General features: G+C 49.4%; 4 protein-coding genes across 6 annotated transcripts in view; 2 read left to right on the top strand and 2 right to left on the bottom strand.

The window, feature by feature from the left end:
• The window catches only part of slc23a1 (solute carrier family 23 member 1), a 9,588-nt gene extending 6,929 nt beyond the window's left edge, over nt 1–2,659 (top strand). Inside the window, exons 11-15 of one of the 2 annotated variants that reach the window (XR_009526711.1) lie at nt 1–126; nt 485–628; nt 1,198–1,293; nt 1,683–1,983; nt 2,060–2,659. The exon at nt 1–126 is cut by the window's left edge and continues 4 nt beyond it. Coding sequence is in view for 1 of the 2 variants with exons in the window: in XM_060057583.1 (XP_059913566.1) it covers nt 1–126; nt 485–628; nt 1,198–1,293; nt 1,683–1,903 (587 nt within the window). In the remaining variant the exon portion in view is untranslated. Of the gene's footprint in view, nt 127–484; nt 629–1,197; nt 1,294–1,682 lie in introns of both variants that reach the window. The other variant, XM_060057583.1, reaches the window with a different exon arrangement.
• The window catches only part of ik (IK cytokine), a 99,364-nt gene that overhangs the window by 44,499 nt on the left and 37,110 nt on the right, over nt 1–17,755 (bottom strand). The gene's annotated exons all lie outside the window — the stretch shown is intronic.
• On the top strand, nt 3,685–8,292 carry pwwp2a (PWWP domain containing 2A). Its single transcript, XM_060057590.1, is given in 4 exon segments — nt 3,685–3,811; nt 4,068–5,413; nt 6,724–7,956; nt 7,958–8,292. Coding segments are annotated over 3 exon segments (2,592 nt in total). The 5' UTR covers nt 3,685–3,811; nt 4,068–4,292; the 3' UTR covers nt 8,196–8,292.
• On the bottom strand, nt 10,736–17,559 carry ttc1 (tetratricopeptide repeat domain 1). Of its 2 annotated transcripts, XM_060057598.1 has the most exons (9): nt 17,488–17,559; nt 16,927–16,980; nt 16,032–16,464; nt 15,115–15,175; nt 14,256–14,368; nt 14,066–14,102; nt 13,245–13,393; nt 11,992–12,046; nt 10,736–11,511 (listed from the first exon to the last, which is right to left on the bottom strand). In XM_060057598.1, exons 2-9 carry the CDS (start codon nt 16,977–16,979, stop codon nt 11,372–11,374), a joined length of 1,041 nt encoding a protein of 346 aa, XP_059913581.1. In that variant the 5' UTR covers nt 16,980; nt 17,488–17,559; the 3' UTR covers nt 10,736–11,371. The 2 variants fall into 2 exon arrangements, with proteins under 2 accessions (XP_059913581.1, XP_059913582.1); XM_060057599.1 differs by lacking the exons at nt 10,736–11,511; nt 11,992–12,046; nt 17,488–17,559 and adding an exon at nt 12,054–13,089 and having other exon boundaries at nt 13,160–13,393; nt 16,927–17,105.

Raw genomic sequence — 17,755 nt, 5'->3', positions numbered from 1 at the left:
GCAGTCGGCGTGTGGTCCAGTTTGGGGCGCTCATCATGGTCCTGCTGGGTTCCATGGGGAAGTTCACCGCTCTGTTCGCCTCAATCCCAGACCCCATCCTGGGAGGCATGTTCTGCACCCTGTTCGGTAAGCACCTCCTCTTCCTCCCCCCTCCCTCCTCTCTCCTCCTCTCTTCCTGTCCTCTTCTTCCCACGGCAGTAGGCCTAAAGCTAGCATGTCTCTAGGGGGATGTTCACCGCGGTAGGACTCATGCTAGCATGACTCTACAGGGACGATGACCGCGGTAGGACTAACGCTAGCATGACTCTACAGGGACGATGACCGCGGTAGGACTAACGCTAGCATGACTCTACAGGGACGATAACCGCGGTAGGACTAACGCTAGCATGACTCTACAGGGACGATGACCGCGGTAGGACTAACGCTAGCATGACTCTACAGGGATGATGATCGCGGTAGGACTAATGCTAGCTTGTCTCTACAGGGATGATCACAGCAGTGGGCCTGTCCAACCTGCAGACTGTGGACCTTAACTCCTCCAGGAACCTCTTCGTTCTCGGCTTCTCCATGTTCTTCGGCCTAACACTACCAAACTACCTGGACACACACCCAGGAAGCATCAAGACAGGTACACACACACACACGCACGCACGCACGCACGCGCACACACACACACACACACACACACACACACACACACACACACACACACACACACACACACACACACACACACACACACACACACACACACACACACACACACACACACACACACCCAGGAAGCATCAAGACAGGCACAAACAAACACACACACACGCGCGCGCAAACACACACATTCACACGGAAACATACTCACACACACGCAGGTAGCATCAAGACAGGTACAAACACACACACACACACACACGCACGCACACACGCACGCACACACGCACACACACACACACACACACACACACACACACACACACACACACACACACACACACACACACACACACAGGTAGCATCAAGAAAGGTACACACAAATACACACAATTAGGTAGCACCAAGACAGGTACACCCATATCCACACAGCCCCCCCCCCCCCCCCCTGCAAACACACCCACACCAACACAGTGAGGTGGACTAGCTGCTGATAACCCCCACTTCTAGTCATGAGTTTTGTGTGTGTGTTTGTGTGATTGTGTGCAGGTGTATCAGAGGTGGACCACATCGTGACTGTTCTTCTCTCCACTGAGATGTTCGTTGGAGGAATCCTCGCCTTTTGTCTGGACAACACTATACCAGGTAAACACACACCACACCTGGTAAACACACACTATACCTGGTAAACACACACACACACACACACACACACACACACTCACACGCACACTATCCCTGGTACACACACATGCACACACACACACACACACACACACACACTCACACACACACACACACACACACTATCACTGGTACACAAACATCTGTGGTACACAAACACTCCATCCCTGGTTGATACACACACACACACACACACACACGCACACACACACACACACACACACACACACACACACACACACACACACACACACACACACACACACACACACACACACACACACACACACACACACACAGATACATAGACATCCACACATGGAGATACACTCTCTCTCTTCTCTCTACAGGCACAAGAAAAGAACGAGGCCTCTTGGACTTTGATACGACGGACCACGCCACTGTGGATAGCTCCGCCCCTGACCACGCCCCCGGCCCCTCCTCCTATGACTTCCCGATAGGAATGGGTTTGGTGCGGCGGGTGGGCTGGCTCCGCCGGCTGCCCATCAGCCCCACCTTCCAGGGCTTCCGGGCTCGAGACCCCCCAGCCCTGTCCGCCACCAAGATCTAGTCTATATCATTATGTATTCATATATTCATGTTCAAGACCTAGTCTATATCATTATATATTCATATAATCATGTTCAAGATCTCGTCTATATCATTATATATTCATGTTCAAGATCTAGTCTATATCATTATGTATTCATATATTCATGTTCAAGACCTAGTCTATATCATTATGTATTCATATATTCATGTTCAAGATCTAGTCTATATCATTATATATTCAGCATTATGTATATATAGAGCATTATGTAACATATTATATTATTATATTTTATCATAATGTTATCTATATTATCTCATTATATATTGACCATATATATATACATATTATGTTATATATTTATCATATTTTATGTTTTTGTATTATAATATTGATCATTATTTTACGATTATATATATTATGTTCTATATTATTACATAAGTATCATTATGTTATCATATTATTATATATTATCTATCATTATGTTACAGTATTATTATATATGATATCATATATTTATTATTGTATTACCGGTACATACATTATATTATGTTATTATATTAAATCCAAGACATGCTGCAAGTCATAATTCGCCAGAAGAGGAAACTGTTTACATATTTCTAAACAAATAAAAACAACTATTCAATGTGTGGAAACATTAAAGTTGCAGTACATTACATTTAAACTAGCTGGCAGTGTTATATTACCTGGACATATCGTAGTCAATGCTGATCGAGGTTGTTCTTAATGTCTTCAATAAAATAAAATCCAAACTGATATAGTCTACAAATAAAAAAGGCTAGCCAGCCTGTACCTCTCGTATTATGCTTCCCAAACTCAACCTGGGGTTCTGCATTGGGAAATAGATCACTCCAGCAAGGGGCTAATAGAATTGTAAACCAAGGTCCTTAACAGCAGCCAACAAAGCGTCAGGGTTGTTGTTTTTTTAATGTTATTGCTTGCTTGCTATTCTGCCTTGTTCATGTAATCGTGTTTTTCGCTCGTGCTTGTTGCATGTCTGAGTAGCTGTATGTTAACCCTGTAGGGTCCCTGTTGCTGCATTGTTGCGCGTCTGTACAGCTGTGTTTGTGTGCTGTTGCCTCTCTAACCCATCCTTTCTCACTGCCCCTATTCCCTTCCCCCAAAGAAGCTTGTGCTTTTTGTCAGGCCATCAATGTAAATAAGAACTTGTTCTAAATGATCTGCCTGGTTAAATAAAGGTAAAAAAATAAAAATAAAAAAGAGTGGGGAGCTGGTTACATCTGGACAGGCCCAGCCTTAAAGCTGTGAGTCCAGCGAGGCCGGAAGAAGAGAAGGTCCTTATATAGGACCTGGGGAGGCGAAGCTTCTAAGATAGGAGATGAAAGTGGCCATGACAACAGGATCTGAAGAATAATGTGACGGAGGAAAGGAGAGCAGGGAGTGTTGACGTTGATGAGTGGTGCAGCTCATTTTTTGATGGTCGAGATTTGGTGAAATCACTTTCACAGCCCCCCTTAAATATTCTCCATTTAGAAATAATTACATTCCAACGATTCTTATTTTCATGGGATTAACCTTTACAACAACTGAGATGATAACATGCTTCCAATTCTTCGGATCATAGAGTAATCTGGTATTATACTGGTTTATTATTTTCAATGCGCTCCTCGATGTTTCCGACTCAAGTCGACAAACCGAAACATACCGAAATAAAGCGACCCCGGGGTCCTGAAGCCACGGGGCCCAGTGTCCACTAGGACGATGAAGACCGACCGTATAAACATGTACAGCGGTCCGGCTCCACAGCGCCCTCTTTCGGCCCCACCTGCACCCTCACCCTGGCACCCTCACCCTGGCACCCATGCTCTGCTGGTCAGAGGGGGTCGTCTGTTCGACATTAACTACTAACTGAATGTTAAGGCGACGGCGTATTGGACCGAGTTTAAGGTAAGCACTAAGCAGAATGCGTGTTTTATGAGTCCTGCTTATCCGAGGATATATGTCTGCCTTGATTCTTTTGTGTGAGGAAAACAAGCCTAGAAAGATAGTTTTGTAGACTAGAAGTGTTACATTTGGTTAAATGTTGGGAATAATATATTTGTCTAACTGAATGACTGAATGTTTTATTTATATTGTATTTCGTATTTATAGTAAAGTTGTTATCAGGTAGGTTTTCTCCGCTAATGTTTTTGTTTCATCAAAGGGCTTGGATCATTGTTTTGTCCGAGCATCACGGGGACAAACGAAAGCAGCCAATCACAAAAGTAAATTCATATGACGAAGTCTTGAGTGACGTGCCTCTGGACCAATCATCAGAGACTCAACAGCTCGCCGGCCAATCCTAAGTGTGTTTCTCGCTGGGGGTCGCGACGGGGTCTGGCGCTGAGCGGGGAAGGGGAGGAGTTTCGGGAGGCAGAGTGGAAGGGAAATGGCGGCCGTGGCTGCAGAGCCAGCAGGAGCCGCGTCGGTTCCGACCGCAGCGACGGCAATAGACGACACGGGTCCACTGGAACCCGGTCCGGGTAAGACGATATACTCGGGGGACGACCTCCCGACAGACGTTAGGCGAGAATACGCCGCAGTGAGCGATCCCGCTGGCCCCGGAGGGCTGAAGGATGGGGACGTGGTGGAGGAATGCGGCCATGTCGGGCCCGCGGCGGGAACAACAGCACCCTCACCCCCGCGGACGACCGACACCGAGGAAAACCCCGAACTGTTCCCGAATGACACCCCGACACTACCCGAAGGGGCGGGGGAGCCGTTCTCTCCCGGGCCGGTGGAGTACCGGAGTGTCATGACGGACTCCCAGCCGTCTGCTGTGTTCCTCCTCTCGTTCCCAGCCCACCCGGCCGCCCCGGAGGCCGGCTTGTCCCTAGCAGAACCCGCCGAGCCCACCACCAACGTCACGGCGAACGACTACTACCAGAACCGAGCGGACCCGCTTATCGTACACCAAGACTCGGACCTCAGTTACACCTCTCTGACCGCGGAGGACGCGAGGCCGCCGGACAATTCCTCCTCCTCCTCCATGCCGACCGAGCACACGGAGGATGCTAGGGTAGACACGGTCCCGGGGAGAAGCCCGGACCGGACCAGCTCACCCGTCGGCACCGCCACCATCATGGACATAGAAGCGGCAGCCACGGATCACAGCACTACCTCCTACGGGGGTTGCTCCAGAACCCAACCGACCTGCTGTGTAGTAGACAGCGACCTGACCCCTTCGAATCCCCCGGTCCCTGAGTCCGAATTTCCCGGACCCGGTTCGCCCGGATCTGGTTCGCCTATACCTGGTTCGCCAAGACCCGGTTCGTCCTGTCCCTCGCCTCCGCGGGGACCGGGCGAGAGTATGAACATAAAGCAGGAGGTCCGGGAGGGTGAGTCCACGCCGGACGAAGAGTCCAAACCGGAGCCGCTGTCTGTCGAGCAGCTATCGGCCGGGTCGGAGGTTCGGGTCTCCCTGGACCACATCATCGACGACGCCTTGGTGGTGTCCTTCCGGCTCGGGGAGAAGGTGTTCTCGGGGGTCCTGATGGACCTGTCCCGCAGGTAAAGCAGCGGGCTACTATGCAGCGGGAAACTAATGTAGGCGTCATTAAATTAACTGGGAACTGAGAACCGATTCTCATTACAACACCGTTCATAATACTAAATAGAGTAACACAAAACAACGTAGTGGAGCTGTCTTCTCAGTCAAGGTACTGTTGTCTTGTAGACTGCTGTTTTGAAGTTAAACTTCACATAAGACTAGATACACGAATAACATTCAGTTCAACACGTAACGGTTCAAGGTGACAATTCTATTTATAGTAACGTTCATTATATCACATTAAGAACTATTAAAAAAACATCATAAAAGGAACTCTTACCGTGAGAATAACAACCTACAGGATGTTTGTCGTGTATATCCGTGCTTTTATTATACAAATTAATAATGTATTACTCGATATAATATTACTGTTGGATAACGTTTTTGGACACCTAAAACACACACTCGTGCACGCAGACACGTACACATGCACGTGCACAAACACACACATGCAAGTACATGTAGACACACACGCACGTACATCCTCAAACACACACCACCTGGGATCTACAGTACACGCGTAGCATCAGGCTCGAGCTTCACGTTGAGGTCAGGGGTGTTCACAAGGAGGTCAGGGGCGTTCACGGTGAGGTCAGGGGCGTTCACGTGGAGGTCAGGGGTGTTCACGTGGAGGTCAGGGGCGTTCACGGTGAGGTCAGGGGCGTTCACTAGGAGGTCAGGGGTGTTCACGGTGAGGTCAGGGGCGTTCACGTGGAGGTCAGGGGTGTTCACGTGGAGGTCAGGGGCGTTCATGTTGAGGTCAGGGGCGTTCACGGTGAGGTCAGGGGCGTTCACGTTGAGGTCAGGGGCGTTCACGTTGAGGGTCAGGAGCGTTCACGTTGAGGTCAGGGGCGTTCACGTTGAGGTCAGGGGCGTTCATGTTGAGGTCGGGGGCATTCACGGTGAGGTCAGGGGCGTTCACGTGGAGGTCAGGGGCGTTTACGTGGAGGTCAGGGGTGTTCACGTGGAGGTCAGGAGCGTTCACGGTGAGGGTCAGGGGCGTTCACGTTGAGGTCAGGAGTGTTCACGGTGAGGTCAGGGGCGTTCACGTGGAGGTCAGGGGCGTTCACGTGGAGGTCAGGGGCGTTCACGTGGAGGTCAGGAGTGTTCACGGTGAGGTCAGGGGCGTTCACGTTGAGGTCAGGGGCGTTCACGAGGAGGTTCAGGAGCGTTCACGTGGAGGGTCAGGAGCGTTCACGTGGTAACATTAACGATGTCGGGAGTGTAACTTAACGTTACCATGGAGATGTTAACCCCCCTGTCCCCCCAGGTTCGGCCCCTACGGGATCCCCATCACGGTGTTTCCTGAGAGGAGCAAGCCGGCCCCCTCGCCGGCCCCCCCGCCGTCACAGGAAGCGGACGGCGCCGAGACGCTGCCGCCGCCGCCGCCCCGGACCTCCAAGCCCCCCCCCCTGTTCCAGGACGGCGCCCCGTACCCCCCGCCCCTCCTCATCAGGGACTCCTACAACCAGGCCTTACCTCAGCCCCCTCCCCGCAAAATCAAGCGGCCGAAGCGGCGCTACCGCTTCGAGGACCCGCCCACCTCCATCATGAACGCCATCAAGCTCCGCCCCCGCCAGCTGCTGTGTGACAAGTGCAAGGGGCTGGTCTCGACCGGCGGGGGCGGGGCCCCGCGGGAGGCCCGGCGGGGGGGGGGGGGAGGAGGAGGGGGAGGAGCAGAGGAGGCGTCGCGGAGGAGGAGACACACGGACGCCGCCTCCGCCTCCTCCACGGCCGCCAAGCAACTGAGGACTGAGGTGAAGCCGCCGCCGCCCTCGTGCTCGGGCCGCGTGCTACGGGCCCCGCCCACCCGGCGCCTGAAGGCCACGCGGCCCGTCCTGAAGAAGCCCCGCCCCGCCGGGGCCCCCGTCCCCGCCGCCGCCCCCGCCCCCGCCCCCGCCCCCGGGCCCCTCCCCCCCGCCGGGGCCCCCGCCCTCCCGGGGGGGGGCGCGCGGGCCCTGACGCGGGCGGCGGCCCTGCAGGAGGCGACGCAGCACCAGAAGGTCCACTTCACGCGGCGGCTCCAGCAGCTGGGGCCCCCGCCGCGGGCCCCACTGCCCCCCCGCCTCCGCATCAAACCTCAAAGGTATCGTACCGACGACCCCGCCCCCGCGCCGCCGGCCACGCCCCCGCCCGCCCCTATCCCCGCCCCCTCCCCGGGGGTGGCCAGCGTGGCCGTGGTGCTGAAGGAGCAGCAGGAGGAGGCGGGGGGGGAGGTGCGGGGGGGCAGTCTGCTGCTCTGTGTGGCCTTCAAGGCCCCCGCCGCCCCGCCCGCCTCCTCCTCCCCCTCCACCCCCTCGGCCTCCTCCTCGCTCCTCCTCGCCCCCCCCCTCAAGGGCCCCGGCTCTGAGGACGGCCCCGCCCCCGGCTCCGCCCCCCCAGGGGAGGGCCGGAGCCGGAGTGGGCGGCGCTGCGGGGCGGAGCGGGGTGTGTGTGTGGGGGACATCGTGTGGGCCAAGATCTCGGGGTTCCCCTGGTGGCCGGCCCAGGTGCTGGCCCTCAGCGGGGGGGGGGGGCGGGGGGGCCCGGCGCGAGGAGGAGGAGGCGCGCGTGGCCTGGTTCGGCTCGCCCACCACCTCCTTCCTCCCCGTCGCCCAGCTGGCGCCCTTCCTGGAGAGCTTCCAGAGCCGCTTCGACAGGAAGAGGCGGGGCCCGTACCGCCGCGCCGTCACCGAGGCGGCGCGCGCGGCCACGCCCCTCCCCCCGGGGGTCCGCTCGCTGCTCACCCAGCTGGAGGCCTGAGACACACACACACACACACACACACACACACACACACACACACACACACACACACACACACACACACACACACACACACACACACACACACACACAGGCTCCGAGCACTGGTTCCTGGTTGCAGTTGCAGCCCATTGCCTTCTTCCTGAAGCCCCGCCCCCTTGTGGGCAGGGTAAGGGGGTTGGTTGTTGACCTCTGAACTCTGCTGAAGAACTGAACCCCTTCCCCCTCCCCTTCCCCCACCAGAATGCTGTGACGCGTCGTTAGATCTGATTGGTTCTCATCTCTTGATCTTCCTGTTAGAGGTGTGACCACATCCTTCTGTCTGACCTCTGACCTTGGGACACAATCCAACCCACCTTCCCTCACACTCTGTCCCACCAAACCCACCAGACGTTAGTTCAGCTCAGTGCCTCCAGTAAGTTAGGGTTAGTTTAGTATGGTCCAGTACGCTCAGGGTTAGTTAAGTAGGGTAGTGAAGGAGCTCCACTAGGGTTAGTTTAGTAGGGTGGGGTTGAGGTCTAGGGTAGGGATTAGGGGTGTGAACGGTTACAAAAAATTGTAAACGGTTACACGACCCCTTTTTTCTTTTTTTCGTGTACACGGTCAACTGTTTTTTTTTTTATTAATTAATGATTTTTTATTTTATTTTTTAAAGTGGACCGCAGTCGCGCTATGGGGGGATTATTTGATTATCAACACGGCGTTTATGTTATAACTAACATTAAACTGTAATCAGAAAACGCGGTTGTATGCTATAGAGTAGACCCTATAGTATCTGTGGTATAAAGGCTGGGATGAATTTCAAATTATAAATATGTGAACTTTATGTTGTAAGTATTGGCCGTCGCGATTCCCATTGAAACAATGGCGCCGTGATTATTATTTATTTTTTCGGTTTTCTTTTTCAGATTTTTTCCTAAACGGTTATGATTTACTAACCGGTTACACGTGTACCCGTGCACACCCCTTAGTATGGATTAGGTCTAGGGTAGGGATGAGGTCTACCGTAGGTTTGAGGTCCAGGATAGGGTTGAGGTCTAGTATAGGGTTGAGGTCGTCTACTTTAGGATTGAGGTCTAGGGTAGGGATCAGGTCTAGGGTAGGGATTAGGTCTGGGGTGGGGTTGTGTACCAGGGAAGGGGTCTATGGTAGGGTGGAGGTCCAGGGTTGAGTGCTAGGGTAGGGTTTAGGTTACGGTCGGGGTCTGGGTAGGGTTGAGGCCCAGGGTTGAGGTGACAGAGCGATGTTGGAGGGATGATGTTCGGTTCTTAATTTATTCCCGGGAGCATCTGTTTGCAGACAAGAGTACTGTTTACTCCCAGATCAACGATTGACTAATTGTATAAATGTCTTTTTCTGATGTTTAAAACAAAAATAAAACCAACAAAAACATAAATAAATAAATAAAATAAAGAGCTTCCATACTTGTGGTCATTTGGGTGGGGTGTGGATAGTGAACAGATTATCTTACTGCAAACAGATGAGTAGGTCATGCTGTCGTCTCTGAATACTCAGTACTCATCCCTTACAGTCAGCCATGATTAGTTGTGTAGCATAGTACAACTACTTTGGTCAAATAGTATGGAGTTATTCACAGTGCTATGGTAGAACTGTGATACTCCATAGTGTTTTACCACAGCACTGTGGTAGTTGTGTGGTAAAATGCTATAGAGCATCACAATACTAGCACAGTGTTAACGACCATGTAGGCAGGAGATGGGGAATCTATGGAGGTGATGAGGGGGAGAGGGGAGGTGATGATAAGGATGTGATGATTGAGAGGAGGTTATGGGCAGGGGGAGATGGGGGGGGGGGATAAATAGGTGTGGTGTCTTGTATAACCAGAGGTTTCGAGAAGATGCTTCTAGTGGATTAGTTCTAATGTGACTCCCTCACTAGTGCTTCCACGGTGACTCTCTCTCTCTCTCTCTCTCTCTTTAGCGTTGCCACGGTGAAGGGTTGCTGATGCGGGGGAAGATCCCGGCTGCCATTGGTGTTGAGGTTGCTGACGGTCCAATCAGGAGGCGGGAGGGCCCCAGCTGACCTGTTTTTATTTAACTGTTAGGGTGAGAATGAAGAAACTATATTTATAAAAGAGATGCACACACTCAGGCTGTCAACAGGCAGATGCTCCTGACGTTACCATAGAAACAGTCTCTCCACCCCCCCACCTCCGTTGTGTGTTCTCGTCCCCCCCCCGTGGTGTACACACACGCAGACGGTTTATCAAATGCTTTTAAATATTTTGAGGACGCGTTGCATAGAATCACTGACCTGCGTCGTGTACATGAGTTCACCACCTCCTGCCGCACTTTGGAGCTCCGCTCGGAGAACCGGATCATCTCCACGGACTCCTGCCCCGCTTTTCCCTGCTCGGGTCATGTGACCCAGCAGACCGGGTGATTGACAGCTGATTTTACACCCAGTGGAATGAATCCATACCGTTACCCCGCCCCCTCTATTCATCGAGTGTAGAGAAATGCACCCCCCCCCTCCCCCTCCCCCCACTCCTGCCTTAAAGAGAGATTTAAACTATGTTGTGTTATTTGGTCTTTATTGATCCAGAATAAAGAGCAGTTGATCAAACATTCACATGTCATGTGTCATGATGTCCCGCCCTGTTCCACACGCCGACCCGTGTAGTCTCCAGACGCCATCTTCCTGCGTCCCCGCGTGGACCCCTGGTATCATCAGGTGACAACACGCTGCAGTCTGCTCATTGGTCGCCACGGTGATGATGTAGCAACGGTGATCGGGTCGCCAGGGGGATCATGTAGCCAAGGTGATCGGGTCGCCATGGGGATCGGGTCGCCATGGGGATCATGTAGCCAAGGCGATAGGGTCGCCACGGTGATCGGGTCGCCACGGTGATCGGGTCGCCACGGTGATCGGGTCGCCACGGTGCTCGGGTCGCCACGGTGATCGGGTCGCCACGGTGATGATGTAGCAATGGTGATGAGGCCGCCATGGTGATCAGGTCACCACGTTGATCAGGTCGCCACGGTGATCAGATAGCCACGGTGAGAGGATTCTCTTCTTATGCTGACTTCCAATATCTCGATTAAACATGCATGCACACACACACGCTCGCTCACACACACACACACACACACACCCGTTCCAGTTCTGTGTTACTGTCTGTTGGTTGCTAGGGTGGGACGGTTTCCACGGCGCTATGTGTTGTTGTTGTTGTTGCCGCCGCCCTGGACAAAGTTGATGGAGTAGGCTCCCGCCGGGTCCTGGTTCACCTGGAAGTTGTTGGTGGACAGACCGAACGGTCTCAGGAACATGTTGCCCAGGTCCTTCAGCTTACCTGGAAACACAGCACACTATAAGAGCACTGTAGCTCTACAGAACCATAGTAATATAATAATACACAACGTGCTGCCCTGGTCCTTCAGTTGACCTACAACCACCTAAAACTAGAGCTACAGAACTAGACCGATGACAGGGTGAGTAGGGCTACAGAACTAGACCGATGACAGGGTGAGTAGGGCTACAGAACTAGACCGATGACAGGGTGAGTAGGGCTACTGGACTGGACAGATGACAGGGTTAGGGCTACAGGACTGGATAGATGACAGGGATAGGGCTACAGGACTAGACAGATGACAGGGTGAGTAGGGCTACAGGACTAGACAGATGACAGGGTGAGTAGGGCTACAGGACTAGACAGATGACAGGGTGAGTAGGGCTACTGGACTGGACAGATGACAGGGTGAGTAGGGCTACAGGACTAGACATGACAGGGTGAGTAGGGCTACAGAATTAGACATATGACAGGGTTAGTTACCCATCATCTCCTCCTTAAGTCGCTCATTCTTCTCCTCAATCTCCCGCGGTAACCTCTGGTAGACATGGAAACAAAGAGAGAGAGAGATATAGAAATACCGGGATATCTATCTATATATCCCGGTATTTCTCTGTATGTATAGCTATCTATAGATGTTCATGCATAAATATAGCTATCTATAGCTGTGTAGGTATATAAAGCTATCTATAGATTTATAGACATAGTTCTACGGTGAGGGTATTCGGTTTGGTACGGTACGTTTATGGTAAAGAAGAGCATATAAACAGAAATCCCCAAACCATGTAGGAGTGGTGCTGTGCCACCGTGTAACAATTTAAATAGGGCTGCCGCGACGAAGACATTTCATTTCTGAAACGGCCGAATGGGATAACCATCAGCAAAACGGCAATATCTCGCAAGTGCTGTGTGGAGGAAGTCTGGGGCTTTCGGATCCGCTCTCAATCGGAGTCTGACGCGGTTACGGCAGGTTATACCCGGTCGCCGACCAGACGAGCCCCGGACCCCCCGCGCGGGGCAGCGTAGCTTAGGTCTGGCTCTGTGTCTAGTATTATGAGAGGTCATGGCGCCGCGATGCGCGCCAAGGTTTGGAGCAGGCCCGGAAGTTCTAGCGTGGCTAAATGGCGACGCCATGGAAACACGACCCGCGGAGGGTCCAATGAACAGGTATAAATAGAAGTGCATGTATTTATAAAGCGGTCTAAAAAAAGACATCATATCATAATACATGTGGGTGTGTTTGTTAGGCTATATATCTTAAGATACACGAGGGTGTTTCTTAATCAAACAATATATCTATAGATGGGTCTGTATAGCTATAGATGCGTGTGGGTTTGTGTTAATAAAGCAATATATCTATAGAGTGGTCTGTCGTTCTACAGATGTTTCTGTATACCCAGATGTTTCTGTATATCAACATATGGGTCTGTCTATCTACAAATGGCTCTGTGTATCTATAGATGGCTCCGTGTATCTATAGATGGCTCTGTCTATCTACAGATGGCTCTGTGTATCTATAGATGGCTCCGTGTATCTATAGATGGCTCTGTGTATCTGTAGACGGGCTCTATATCTGTAGATCTATAGAGCCATGTGGGTGTGTATCTATAGATGGGTTCTATATCTGTAGATGGGCTCTATATCTCTAGACGGGCTCTATATCTCTAGACGGACTCTATATCTCTAGACAGGCTCTATATCTGTAGATCCATGGAGCCATGTGGGTGTGTGAGCACCATGCAGGCTGCGCGGGCCTCCGGGTGTGCGGGCTGGGCCTCCAGCAGCGTCTGGTAGTCCTGCAGCGCCTGCTCCAGCTGCTCCGACGCCTCGTACAGCTGAGCCCGCCGCAGCAGGGCGCGCACGTAGCCGGGGTCCAGCTCCAGAGCTGCAGACGGACCCCAGCATTAGGAGGCTCACACACACACACACACTGTATATATATATATATATATATATATATATATATACACACACACACACACATACTGTATATACACACACAGACACACATACTGTCTATATATATATACAGTATATACATATATACATACACACACATACTGTCTATACACACACACACACATACTGTATATACACACACACAGACACACATACTGTATATATATATATACACAGTATATACATATATATACAGTATATACATACACACACATACTGTATATATACACACACATACTGTATATATACACACACACATACTGTATATATACACACATACTGTATATATACATACACACACACATACTATATATATATACACACACAAATACACACATATATGTACACACACATACATATACACACACACGTGCTGTTTATATATACTGTATATACATGCACACACACAAATACACACATATATGTACACACACATACATATACACACACACTGTATATATATATACATACACACACACACACACAAATACACACATATATGTACACACACATACATATACACACACAAACATACACATGCTGTATATATATATATATATACACACATACACACACACACATATATATATACACACACCTTTAGAGCAGTCTGCGATGGCAGATTCTTTGCGATCCTAAGGAGAGGTCACATGATATTATTACAATCCTTCTAGGAAAAACATGTTTCTAAAAGAAGTATGTGTGTCCAACTGGAAGTGGGTGTTTCTAACAGGAAGTGGGTGTTGCTAACAGGAAGTGTGTGTTGCTAACAGGAAGCGGGTGTGTACCAGGTGGAGGCAGGCAGCGGCTCGATTGGAGAACAGAACGGCTCGCTCTCTGCTGAAGCACACGGGACACGCCCTCAACGCTGCCGTGTAGCGGAGCTCCGCCTCCAAGTGCTCTGAAACACATCAGACGCCTCACCATTACCTCATGATCAGCGCCTCACCATTACATCATGATCATCATTACCTCATGATCACCGCCTCACCATTACTTCATGAGCACCATAACATCATGATCACCATTACATCATGATCACCACCTAACCATTACATCATGATCACCATTACATCATGATCACCACCTAACCATTACATCATGATCACCATTACATCATGATCACCACCTAACCATTACATCATGAACACCATTACATCATGATCACCACCTCACCATTACCTCATGATCACTACCTCGCCGTTACCTCATGATCACTGCCTCACCATTACGTCATGATCATCATTACCTCGCCGTTACCTCATGATCACCACCTCAGCATAACATCATGATCACCACCTCGTGATCACCACCTCACCATTACCTCATTATCCCTACCTCACCATGACCTCATGATCACCAACTCACCATTACCTCATGATCACTACCTCAGCATTACATCATGAACACCACCTCATTAACTCATTATCACTTAATTATCACTTGCAATTATCCAAAGCGACTTACAGTGGTTCATAAACACATTCCTCACGGGTGCCTCTTCCCGCCAGCTGGTCAGAAGCACTTAGGGGGAGGTTTCGTGTTCAAGGACACCCTGAAACTCAGCTAGGAGGAGCCGGGGATCGAACTAGCTACCTTCCGGTTGCAAGTCGCTCCACCTTCTGAGCTTAATTCTGTTTAACTTGCCTCCAGATTTGAAGAGAGCGTTTCCCTCGTCCTTCAGGACCAGACTCTCCTTCCGCCTCACCTGAAACACACACACTTATTAGACACACACAAAGACTTATTACACACACACACAGACACACAGACTTATTACACACTCACGACGACTTATAACGCGCACACACACAAAGACTTATTACACAAAGACTTATTACACAGATAAAGACTTATTACACGCACACACACAAAGACTTATTACACACACACACTTATTTCATACACACACACACACACTCACGACTTATTACACGCACACACACTTATTACAAACACACACACAAAGACTTATTACACACACACAGTTATTAAAACACACATGTATTACATGCACACACACACACACACCCCTTTTAACACACAATCACTAACTTAATAACACATACAAATCTATTAACTCACACACAGACTATTATTTACATTAAGGTATTTACATTCACTTCTCTATACCATGTTCAGGCTATATCAGGTGTTTAATCCATGTTCAATTCAGTAATATGTTGTAGACTACACATTATTTTATGTGTAGTTTTCTCAGTTTGGTTCTCAGAAAGTAGCGTATGGATACATTTTTCCAACTTTTACGACTGTGTTCAATGTCAACTTAATGTGTGCTAAGTTAGGCCTACATTTATCTTCTTGATGTTCAGTGTGGCTGTTCAACCAAGAGGCAATATTAATTGTCCTTATGAAATCAATACCGACAATTGTTAAATAGCACCTTTTGATTAAAAAGCTGTGTTAAAAGCGGCGTTCTGAACCGCTAAATCTGCATATTGTACAGTGTTATAAAATACACATACACACGTGAACACACGCAAACACACATACAGAGACACACACAGACACACACACAGACACACACACAGACACACACAAACCTCCTTCTCCTCCTCAGTGAGGTCCTTCTCTGCCTCCGCCAGCTTCTCATCATCGAACTCTAGAGTTTTTTTAACCTCCTCTTTGATCTCCTCCTCCTTCTCCTCCTCCTCCTCCTCCTCTAACTCAAAGTCTGAATCCATCCCTCCACCAGCCTCCTCTTCAGCTCCTTCTGCCAACCCTGCTCCTCCGGCCACATCCTCCTCTTCTCCTCCTCCTTCAATTTCCTCCTCTTCCTCTTCCTCCTCCTCCTCCTCCTCCTCCTCTCTGTTGCTACTCTGTGTCCGAGAGGGGGCCTCTAGACGGCCCGTTGTTTCCTGTTTAGACTCCTCCTCTTCCTGTTTAGACTCCTCCTCTTCCTCCTGTCCTGGGTCTTCCTGGCACTCATAGAAGTCCTCCTCCTCCTCCTCTTCCTCCTCCTCCCCCCGAATGTCCCTGGAAGACAAACAGGAGCCAATCAGAGAGCCTTAAATAATCAGAATCAACATCACAGTAACCTCTTTCTCAACATCGCTGTAACCACAGAAACATTGTTCTCTACCCCACAGTAAACCATGGTAATCTTTATATAATGTTATAAATACAATTTACATACGTTAGAATTTTATATTTCCTATCATTTCCATGTTGTTAATTAAAATATTCTTTGGTTAGTGATAGAACCTGTGTAGTGTTGTGTTGTGTTGTTGGTAGTGTATTTGTGAAGTGTGATGTGTTTTTGTGCTTCGTAGTTAAGTGTAATGTAGTCGTGTAGTGTAGTTCTGTAGTAACTTCTGTATTTGTTGCGTAGTTTAGTTGTGTATTTGTGTTGGGTAAGGTAGTTGTGTGGGGAAGTATAGTTGTGTATTTGTTGTGTTGTGTATTTGAGTTGGTGTAGTTGTGTGGTGTAGTTCCTACTTTGTATTGTTGACAGCTCCCTGCACAGCAGCTCCTCTTCTATGCTCCTCCATGCTGCACACACACACACACACACACACACACACACACACACACACACACACACACACACACACACACACACACACACACACACACACACACACACACACACACACCGTTTTTCAACAGCTATACAACTGCAAAAGAAATACTATGGTACAATATTCTTCCAGTAGAATATTATAGTATACTCTCCCATTCTAATCATATTCTACAATTCTCTCCCTATAATGCTCTACCATAGACTAAATAATATATATATACTATCATTAGAATACAATAATATACTCTACCATTACAATACTATTACAATTTTCTACAATAAGAGAAATATACTATAATACACAATATGTTGTAACTTATCGACAGAATACTAAGGGACATTAATACACTAGAACGGAAGTGTAATGCATGTGTGTTGAAGAAAACGAGTGATATGGATGTTAACAGTTAATATTAATCAATATCATGTTAAATATCATGTTACTGTGTTATTATGTTTTCATTTTCTATCTTTACCTTGCGGCTTCACGTCGCTGTGCTTCCGGGTGTGACGTCAAAGCTCTTCCATGCGATCCAGATAGCGACGCGACGTGACCACGCCCTTGCTCGCCAGCGCCGCCTGCTGCTCTGGGGTGGTATCACCGTCGGTATGTCATATAATATAATCTAACAAGATGGGAATCACAAAATAATGAATGTACTTCAACTTTAAATATATGAATAATGGAAGTTACTTTATAGGGCCTCCTGTAATGATTTTATCTCGTCGTTTTCGTAAATCGGA

The sequence above is a fragment of the Gadus macrocephalus genome, chromosome 7 (genome assembly GCF_031168955.1).
Source record: "Gadus macrocephalus chromosome 7, ASM3116895v1".
Classification (NCBI taxonomy): Eukaryota; Metazoa; Chordata; class Actinopteri; order Gadiformes; family Gadidae; genus Gadus; species Gadus macrocephalus.
This window is presented reverse-complemented; position numbering and strand designations above follow the sequence as displayed.

What these genes read in the sequence shown, in the direction of transcription:
- ttc1 (XM_060057598.1), bottom strand. Translation starts at nt 16,979, where the DNA reads ATGGAGGAGCATAGAAGAGGAGCTGCTGTGCAGGGAGCTGTCAACAAT. An exon ending in CATCGCAGACTGCTCTAAAG is followed by an intron (nt 13,394 to 14,065) that starts GTGTGTGTATAT and finishes GTCCGTCTGCAG; the next exon opens with CTCTGGAGCTGGACCCCGGC. An exon ending in ACTTAAGGAGGAGATGATGG is followed by an intron (nt 11,512 to 11,991) that starts GTAACTAACCCT and finishes CTGTGTTTCCAG; the next exon opens with GTAAGCTGAAGGACCTGGGC.